The sequence below is a fragment of the Podarcis raffonei genome, chromosome 3, assembly GCF_027172205.1.
Source record: "Podarcis raffonei isolate rPodRaf1 chromosome 3, rPodRaf1.pri, whole genome shotgun sequence".
Taxonomy (NCBI): domain Eukaryota; kingdom Metazoa; phylum Chordata; class Lepidosauria; order Squamata; family Lacertidae; genus Podarcis; species Podarcis raffonei.
The window spans coordinates 41,164,553-41,174,404 of record NC_070604.1 but is presented as its reverse complement, the minus strand read 5'-3'; the positions used below and the strand labels follow the sequence as shown (position 1 = coordinate 41,174,404).

Here is a 9,852-nt window from a genome sequence, read left to right as displayed (position 1 = left end):
TGACTTAGATGAAGGAACTGAGGGGCTGCTCATCAAGTTTGCAGATGACACCAAACTGGAATGGGTAGCTTGTACTGCAGAAGACAGAATCAGGATTCAAGAGAAGAGTAACACATTGGAGAGCTGGGTCAAAACAAACAAAATGAATGTCTTAGTCATACCCCACCTGGAGTACTGTGTCCAGTTCCGGGCACCACAATTAAAGGAGGACATTGAGAAGCTGGGATGTGTGCAGAGGAGGGCAAGCATGAGAAAGGGCCTGGAAACCAAGCCTTAAGAGGGATGGTTGAGAAAGTAACAACAATACTACATTCTCCATTTGCAAAACCAAACCAATAGGGAATATCAACCGAAAACAAGAGGAAAATATTAAAGCATACAATGCTTGGGAGAATTTTTAGAGGTCATGAAAGCTGGTGCATAAAGTTTCTCAAACAGTGTCTTCCCACTCCCGCCCCCACACTTTTCCTATCATGTGCTCTGTCATTTTATGAAAACCTGCTTTGAGCACCATCTCACATTTTAAAAAGGGTGTCTGAAATGTTTCTTCAGCTAAACATGTCACGGGGCCTTTGGGAAAGAAAGATACAAACATCTAAATAAAAAGGAAAGTCCTGTTACACTAGATTAACAGGACCTCATTTTAGAATATTCCCCAAACGTTCTGCACTCTTAAGTGTAAGCAGGCAATTCTCTCAGCAAGAAAAATAAAGAATGCCACAAGGGAATATTAAATGTCACCTCTCCTTCTGCCTCTAGCAAATGTTTACCAGCACATCATACATTTTTCATGCTAAGTAACCTAAAACTTTTATAAGAATTCCTAACAGTTATTCTATCCAACATGAAAACCAATACAAGAGAGACATCTAATTAGTAAGCTATTTGATAGCTTTCTCTGAAAAACTCATTCATGCTGCTTTTAATGAATACAGGTCATACTGTCTTAAAGGCATTATTATGCAGGCAAGAATGTATTTTTATAAACACACCCACTAAGAGTACACCTCTGTGTATGTCTACTCAGAAGGAAGCTTCACTGACTTCAATGGAACTTATTCCCAGGCCAGTGTGTTCTGGACTGCAGCCTCTATTGGTGCATTCCCTCCTTTGGTTTCTCTGTATAGGATTTCAGCTCGACTTTTATACTTGAACTCAGGTGCTGATTAATGTCAGATGAGCATGTGCTGTTGTTTTTCAATACACTGTAGAAACAAATCAGGATTAAAGCTTAGGCAACATGCAGCATAAATTACCCAAGGTCTTCAAACTTGTTTTTGACCATTTTATTAAAAAAATAAATTTCCTATATCAACATGTGTATCAGGTTGCTGCATGACTGATCCATTACCATAATATTAAGAGAAACATTGCATTCTTCACATCTCGAAAAGGAATACAAGCTCCAGGACATTTTGAAAAACAGAACCATGTAATCAGAACTAAAGTATACCGCAACCTGTTTTTGTTTTTTTAAAAAATCATTTCAACAAAAAACCTTGCCCAGGCTGGTATGCATTTTGCTAAGTCTACTCTTCTAATATAACTTGTTCAAGAAGTACTATTATTATTATTATTTTGCCACACCAACAAATGTTTACATTTGTTGTCAATCCTTTTTAGGTTTTACTCTAGCTAGCTTTCTAAAAAATGACTAGTAATTCTCAATTTTGAGGCATAAATGCTGGATCATTAGTGCCACTTGTGCGCTTTTATATCTAATGCCAAGAGTTGTTTCTTCAGAGTCACAAGTTATCCTATGGATTTCTTGAGTGTAACACTGACAATGCCATGAGGGTTCTACAGCTGGTCTGACCACGGCAAATATTGGGAAAGTATGGAAAACCTAAGGCTGCAATCCTAAAGCTGGGCTCCTTAAATTGAAGCCAATTAGACAGAAGCAATTTTGTGTGCTGCACTACAGCTCCAAACAGTACTGCACTTGGTCTTCCTCTTTGGACAAAGTAATATCAGAACTAGCTGCATGTAAAAACAAAAGCAAAAAGGTGTACTGAGCGGGTGACACTGCTGTAAAAATCAAGAACCGATCCAAAAGTAAAAAATCCTGTGTATACAGGTTAAAAGGACATACAGAGTCATGAAGGTCTAAAACTCAGCATATTCCAACGGTATATTTCCTCCCATTCAAAGTCTCTTTTGGACAAAAGCATTGTTACACCAAAACGTATCTGCAAAGGAGTTTCTGTTCCCCAGTTTTCAATATCAATACCTTGTGAATATTTAAGGAGTTATGGAAGAGACTTGATTTCTTTTGGACTTTTTAGAAAAGCTGGCATCATAAGGCTGTACTTCTTGAAACGTAATTTAAAAATCAAATTACATCATGGAAATATGCCAACAAGTTGTCTCAGTATTGGAAGATAACTCTACTTAAAATTGAGGGGGGAAGGAAGCAAGCAAGCAATGACATCTAGCAATATTTTGGTTTTCTGGACAATACAAAAAAATAGTACTCGTACATTTAAGAAATGTTCCATCAGATAGATAAAGCACATATGAATGCACATTCAGAATTCTGACACAGAAAATGTAATGTGGACAATTTGCTGCTATTTCCAAGCACACTTACAAAAAATACAATTTTATAATGAAAGAATTGTCAAAATACAGTTGAACAATGATCGGGAGCCACGCCCCCAAAAAGGATTCAACAGTATTACTTAAGCTCTGTTTCAGACTGTATTAAATACTGCTTGAGTAAACTTGTGGTCATAAAGCAGCATTATTCCAAGCACTTGTGAAGTTCCTTCTTTCATTATCTGAAGTGTCCTTTACTAAAGATTACACTGCCTGGCACTCGGATTCAAAGTGCAAACTCCTCACCTTGGAAACACAATGCATTTAGACACATTCTTATATTGTTGTACATAGCTGAAGCAGACACATCTTGTATATGGCAACTGTAAATCAAAGTATGGGTTTGATCACCTTGCTACATAGGTATTCCCCGTGCATTACAGAAGTCTTACTGGGAAATGTTCAATGACAACTTTACTTAAACACAGTTAGAATTAACCAATTCATCCTATAAATATCTTCTTTATTTGCTTTGTGTCTAGAAGTTTCTATTAAGTTCTATTAACAGAAATACATAACAAAAGGTTTTCTATGTAGTGAAAAACTTAATTACAAATATTGAAAAAGGTTGGACTAATTAACATATATACAGATTTGTCTAGTTAATATATTGAGGGGAATCTGTTTAATTAATGACATACATTTATAGGTATCAACAGTAAGTTTCAGTTGATAGTGCTCCAAGTCCTTAGTTTGGGCAATGTGGATATGGTAAATTTCAAGATTGTGTTGTTTTTTTAAAATGTAGCCATAACATGCAACAGAAAATATTCAGTCTGAACAGCTGCTGATAAATTGTTCTATTCCTTCCTGGAAAGATTTCTCTGCCACATTAGTGTCCTTCTGTCCCTTCTTTTCTTTGTTCTGCTGTTCCTGTAGATTCAGGATTATGTTTCGTATTTCTTCTCGTTTTGTTTTCATTCTTGGGCGAGGAAACCAGTCTGTTAAATTCATTGGTAGTTCAAAACTTAGAATAGGAGTCTAGTAGAGACAAAAGAAGTAGGTTTATAGCAACAGGGCCTATAATGTATGACTTTTATACGACATATTCAAAAATTAAGAATATCAGAAAATGCCAGATTTGTTGCATTTCTACCCTTCCTCCAGTTTCCTCTTCAAAGAGCATACACATAGTACAACATACTTCTAAAGAAAACAATCATACAGAAATTCTCAACAAAACAATAAACACTATATTTATTTCCGCTTGTTGAAATGTACAAGGTGTTCATGAGCAGAGGGCATAAACTAGCCTAGCTACACTAGTTTTGATTACATTGAAACAGTGATTACTGTATTTGGTTCTATTCAGCTACCTTCTTAAGGTCCCATCTGCACTATACATTTAAAGCAGTGACATAACACTTTAAACTGTCAAAGCTTCCCCCATGGAATTCTGGGAACTGTAGCCTGACACAGCTGAGAATTGTTAGGAGGACCCCAATACGCCTCATAGATCTACAATTGTGGCTTAACAGTCAATCTATCTTCTCAGGAACTGTAGCTCTATGAGCGGAATTATGGGTCTCTTAACAACTCTCAGCACCCACAACAAAATGCAGTTCCCAGAATTCTTTGGACGGTTTAAAATGGCACGATACTGCTTTAAGTGAATAGTGAGGATGGGGCCAGGATAAAGCTGTGACAATGTTCTGTAGACCTGGGGCATTAGGCTAGAATGCTGGCTTAATAAGAGAAGCAGGAAGGTTGTCTTGCTCACACCTTACAGATTAATCTATCGTTAGAAGCAGTTTATGGTCTTCTACCAGAATGCCCTAGATAACTTTTGCACAGGCTCACACAATACGGCAAAAGGGAGTGAGGTGTGTGTTTTTTTGGTCACAAGTGGAGCACAGGTTTGCTTATCTGCCATTGTTGTAGTGCTCATGTTGGATCACCACCTGCAAAGATTTGTACAGCTCTAACACTCAGCACAATACAACATGCATTGGAAAGGGTTCCTACTGACACCTCACTACACAATTTAAATGTGTACTTAATCCATTTGCATCTATAAACTTGTTCAAGGCACACTGGGGAACTAGAGTCCCCACAGCATTTTAAAGCTACTTTACATTAAATATGTGTATGTTTATATAACCTATAGAACATTAAATGTGTGCATGTTTATATAAGCTATAGAACAAAACAAAACAAAGTATCAACAGAAGCATTAATCCTAGGATTCAGCCATTCTCATTATTCTATGCTGTGGAGCAAGCTACACAGCATAGCTCATTCTTCTTAATTTAACCTAATTTAACCTATAGTAATTTAACCTATAGTAGGTGCTGCCGCCAACTAGCCATCCTGACACAGTAGCCCACTGAGAATGTGGTAAAGATAGGCAGAAGTTGCCTTATCAAATCCAAAGCAATCATAACTTTGGGAACTAACTGGTCTTTTACAAATGCTGTACTGCAGCTTGTTAGCTACCTCTAATCATTGTAAAATAAAAGCCATGGAGGTAGAAAAATGTGGAGACAGGGCCAAGAGGTGCATACAAGCACTGCTTCCAATGTCCCTGGGTACATGAGCTTCCGTTCAGATGTCTGAAGAAAGTGATTAGTTCTGCATAAAATGCCATATTCCACAAAGAAAGCAAGATAGCGTGACACTGAATTCCACTATTTTTGGCTATTATAAACATTCTGCCTGCCCGAGCTTGCCAGATTGATCCCTCCACCCCTCCCGCACTGTGGGGGTAGCAGGGAGCACATGGGGGAAGAGAGTACAGTCATACCTAGGATCCCAAACGCCTTGCGACTTGAACGTTTTGTCTCCCGAACACCGCAAAAGTGAGTGTTCCGGTTTGCGAATGTTTTTTTGGAAGCTGAATGTCCGGCGCAGCTTCCTACTGACTGCAGGAAGCTCCTGCAGTCAATCGGAAGCCATGCCTTGGTTTTCGAACCTTTTTGGAAGTGAAACGGACTTCTGGAACGGATTCTGTTCAAGAACCACAGTATGACTGTATAGAAAGCCCAGCTGCATGGAGTTCATTAGGTGACTCCCATCCACAGGCTCCAGAAATATGCATGGTGGCTAAATTAAACTTGATAATTTCAATGTCCCTAAAAATTTAAACTAAAAATACCAGTAATCTCACCTCAAAAAAGCTCTCCACATACTGTAGCACATAAACTCCACAATCACTAAAGTTGTTCTGCTGTGGCACTTTAGGGTTTGAGCCTTTCATAACATCTTTGGAGAAACTTCTTTTAGTGCCTTTCCTGACTTCCCATTCCACCTCCAAGTATCTGCAATATAAAATCAAGAGGATGAGAAAAATGCTTTTATGGGATGTTCCAGGATTGACTGAAAAGGTTTTGCTTGAGAGGTCAACTACTTACTCCCGTAGTGTTCTAACGACGTTTGATCGGGAAGGCCCTCGCAATGAATCCATGAGCAGAATGCAAGGCCTACAAGAAAGCAAATTGTTTTGGTCTCATTAGAATTTTGCATATGCCACAGTGTTAAAACAAGGAGATGATATTATTTGATGAGGGTTCATATAGCTCTCACAGGTATGTGTAAAAAGAAAGAAGTAGATTTCTTTCATGATCCATACACAGTAGAAGTGTCTTTTTTCTTCTTCACATCTGTGCACCGAGGAAGAAGATACAGGTTTTGTTTCACTCCACCTAAAAGCTATACTGCATTTAGCTTTCATTTCATTGTAAATGCTACATGAATGTAAAGTAAATTACAATGAGATTTAAGACAGGACTAAACACAAATAATTTGAGCAGCCATTTACATGTATTATTTCATTACAATATAAGACTAGATCAGGAACAGGGAGGGAGCTTGCTGCCCTCAGGCTGTTGCTGAATGAAAACTCCATTCTTCTCTGACTACTGGTCATATTGGCCATCCCACTGAGTGATGGAGTCCAAAAACCTCTGAAGGACCACAGGTTCCTTAATCCCTTGTCTAGACAAGATCCAGAACTACACTCGAAAGATCAGAACTTTACTTCATTTTCCCTCTAACCTGTATATCTCAAAGCAAGTGGATTTAGATTTGCATAAATATGCCTACATTTTTAATCACCTACTATTATTGCAAAGAGAAAAGTTTATGTCCAACTCTTTATATTCTTATAAGGCAGATGGGAGTTGAGGTTTTGAAAGAGTGCTGAAGGTAATATAATTACTTCATGATGGAGAGGAAATGACAAGTCGGTCACAGCTCAACTGTAGAGCCACAATGCTAAATAATCTACCTAATTCTTAAAGCTGGAAGGTAATTAACAACTATACAATAAATGTAGCCCCGGTGTGTGTACAAGGATAGCTATCCAGCAGCAATTCCAAGGGTCAGATCCTGCATTAGTATAGCAATTATATTCCCCAAGCACTTCACTGGTAGGACTTTTGAAGCATAGAAAAGAATTATGTACAGTTATATTTACCCATATCAGTTACTCTATGTTTGGCCCATTAAACTTTTAAGAGGAACAACATATTAAGAACAGCTTACACATAAGGTGCAAAACAGAAAAAAATCAAGTGACTAATAATAATAATATATTTCTATTGAAAAAGCAAATTTAAGGAACTGGTTAGCAACATAAGGAGCCATAGCCTAAAATCTGTGGATATTAAAGTAGTTGTGCCCTTTTTGCTAAGCAAAGCTGATATCTGAAGTAGTATTACATCGACCGTTAAGCCTTTGGATTCGAGCTGGATAGAAAGATACTTGAGCCACCATCTGCTTGAGACAATCCATGCCAGGCTGTGGCACAGAGTCACAGTAGCTCTGAATGCGATATTCTAAAAGCTTACAACATTAACATGTTTCTCTGTGGTGGAGCAGGCAGACTGTTAAGAATACTTCACTGGTGATGCAGATACTTACAGCAAACATAAGTCATAATAACGTTACAATGTATATTAATTCTTTTGCAAACCCAGAATTGACAAATGAAGAAAAAGAGGTTGAGTAAGCTAAATTCTGAAAGAATGAAAAAGCAGAGATTTTATACAAGCTTATTTACAATGTTCAAATCCTGCCTGACCAGAGCAGGAATTATATTTTTTTTAAATTTGAGCTCTAAATTTGGAAATGACAGAACAGGGGAACAAAAAGAACACTTGATTAAGAAGACACATCTGTGATTATTAATGGAAAGCCATAAATGTGTCACTTCAAAACTTACTGTTTACATATAGTTGGCTTCAGGTGCCATTGTCCCAATTCTGAATTACAATGATCATCCGCAAGACCATCATCATCACTGCTGTTGTCCTAAAATAGAAAATATGTATTTGTAAGATTCTATCTTAAGAAACCCAGGAGAAGCTAGAATTACATATGCAGCAAGGTGGCATGATCCATGTGGTTATAGGACTCAGGCAAAATGCTAGCTCCCTCCCCTACTCATGCCCTTTATGTTACAGGCATTGAGGCTGGTACACATTGGGATTGGTCGGGCAAAGGCAGTAGGTGAAGCTGGGACCAATGACAGAGAGAGAAAGAGCCAATGAACTTTTCTTCTTTAAGTAACCGAGTTTGGCGGGAGTGGAGAAAAAGAATTTAAACTTTTTCTGCAACAAAGACCGCAACCTGTATTTGAACTACTCCTTGTAATAAAATCAGGAAGCAATTATTCTGTTCTAGAAATTAGAACTTAGAAACCAAATGAACCTATCAGTACAGAAAACCCCCACATCATATAATGATGGGAGGAAAATCATCACACACAAATAATATGGTTTCCATTTCTGCAGTAATCTCTGCAGCCTGCAATGCAATGTAATGGGCTATATACATTTTTGCCTTTATGCAGGTAAGTGTGATACTTCAAAGTTTTGAAGTTCCACCTTTATGCTATGCTTAGATATTTCACTGTGAATATTTTCTTGGAGGACAACAAATGACCCTTCACCCTTCTGAAAAACTGACCTGTTTACCAAGGCAGGTGCAATCCAAGTATGACTGCAAATATATGAATTATATATGACTATATAATTCAAGCTGCCCAGAACACAGAAACTACACTCAGTAGATTGCCTCTAGCTCTTGAATAAAGGCAGGAGAACTAGCCAAAAGAAAACCTACAGGAAAGGCTAGAAATAACCCAGACAAAGATTACAAAGTATTTTAAGAATATAAAAGCTAGATAAAGGGTTATGTTTAGAAATTTCTAGGTGGAGGACTATAAAGCCAAGCCATCTTCCTATTCAGAATCTAAGTATCACAGGATGAGAGTATTTCAAGTGTACCACAAGGACTATGAGGATAGAACTTCTTTCTTGGCTATTTTTATTTCCTGAACAGCTGTGAAAATGCTTTTCAAAAAGATTCTGAAGTCTCTCTAGGTAGAAATTACTGACCTGCATCCAGTCTCACTATGCCTCACATATACAGCTGATGAAAGGAAAAACAACTCATTGGATGAAGGAACAGGACAGCCTGTAAGTATTAGTCTGTATAGTCTTTGAAATTGCAAACCACACTAGTAACTCTTCAAATAAAGACTGCCATTTAATATATAACTGGACTGATATCCTTGAATAACAGAAGAGAAAAAAGGGAAAAGCAACATTCCTTTGGTGCATGTAATGTGGAACAAGTTCCACATTAAAGTGAAACTTTAACACAGTCCGAAATTTTGTTTAACAAAGAAGCAATTTCTGCTCAATTTTTGATGATTACAATGATGGATAAAGCTCGCCTTCTAGTGGCTGGAGTTGGGAACATAACCATGGAAAGTGCTCCAGAGAAGTACTGGAGAAATGCTAGGCTGTATTTTATTGAAATAGAAATACAGTGGTACCTCAGGTTAAGTACTTAATTCGTTCCGGAGGTCCGTTCTTAACCTGAAACTGTTCATAACCTGAAGCACCACTTTAGCTAATGGAGCCTCCTGCTGCCGCAGCACGATTTCTGTTCTCACCCTGAAGCAAAGTTCTTAACCTGAAGCACTATTTCTGAGTTAGCGGAGTCTGTAACCTGAAGTGTATGTAACCTGAAGCGTATGTAACCCGAGGTACCACTGTAATGCTGTTTAGACTTTTTACCTGGTTATCTTGATCTTCTGAAAAATCTATTAGTTCATCTTCATTTAGTTTAGTGCTGTCAGTTGAATCTTCACTGTAGTTTAGTCTAATTTTCTGTAAACCATCTGCATTAACCACAACGATTAGTAAAAAAATGAAAACAGAATTGCCACAGACATATACATTATATACATTACCTTCTGGACAAGAAAAGTAAACCACAAAGTGGAATAAATGTTTTTTTGTCAGC

The 9,852-nt window shown here is 37.7% G+C and overlaps 1 protein-coding gene across 5 annotated transcripts in view; it reads right to left on the bottom strand.

Annotated features, from left to right (window-relative positions):
* Positions 1–1,271: 1,271 nt before the first annotated feature.
* Positions 1,272–9,852, bottom strand: part of SENP6 (SUMO specific peptidase 6) — a 68,273-nt gene continuing 59,692 nt past the window's right edge. For all 5 annotated transcript variants that reach the window (XM_053381306.1, XM_053381301.1, XM_053381302.1 and 2 more), the window contains 5 exons: positions 9,624–9,727; positions 7,760–7,848; positions 5,949–6,017; positions 5,705–5,855; positions 1,272–3,579 (listed from right to left, as the gene is read on the bottom strand). In XM_053381306.1, coding sequence (XP_053237281.1) covers positions 3,370–3,579; positions 5,705–5,855; positions 5,949–6,017; positions 7,760–7,848; positions 9,624–9,727 — 623 coding nt within the window. In that variant the 3' untranslated portion in view covers positions 1,272–3,369. The remainder of the gene's footprint in view (positions 3,580–5,704; positions 5,856–5,948; positions 6,018–7,759; positions 7,849–9,623; positions 9,728–9,852) is intronic.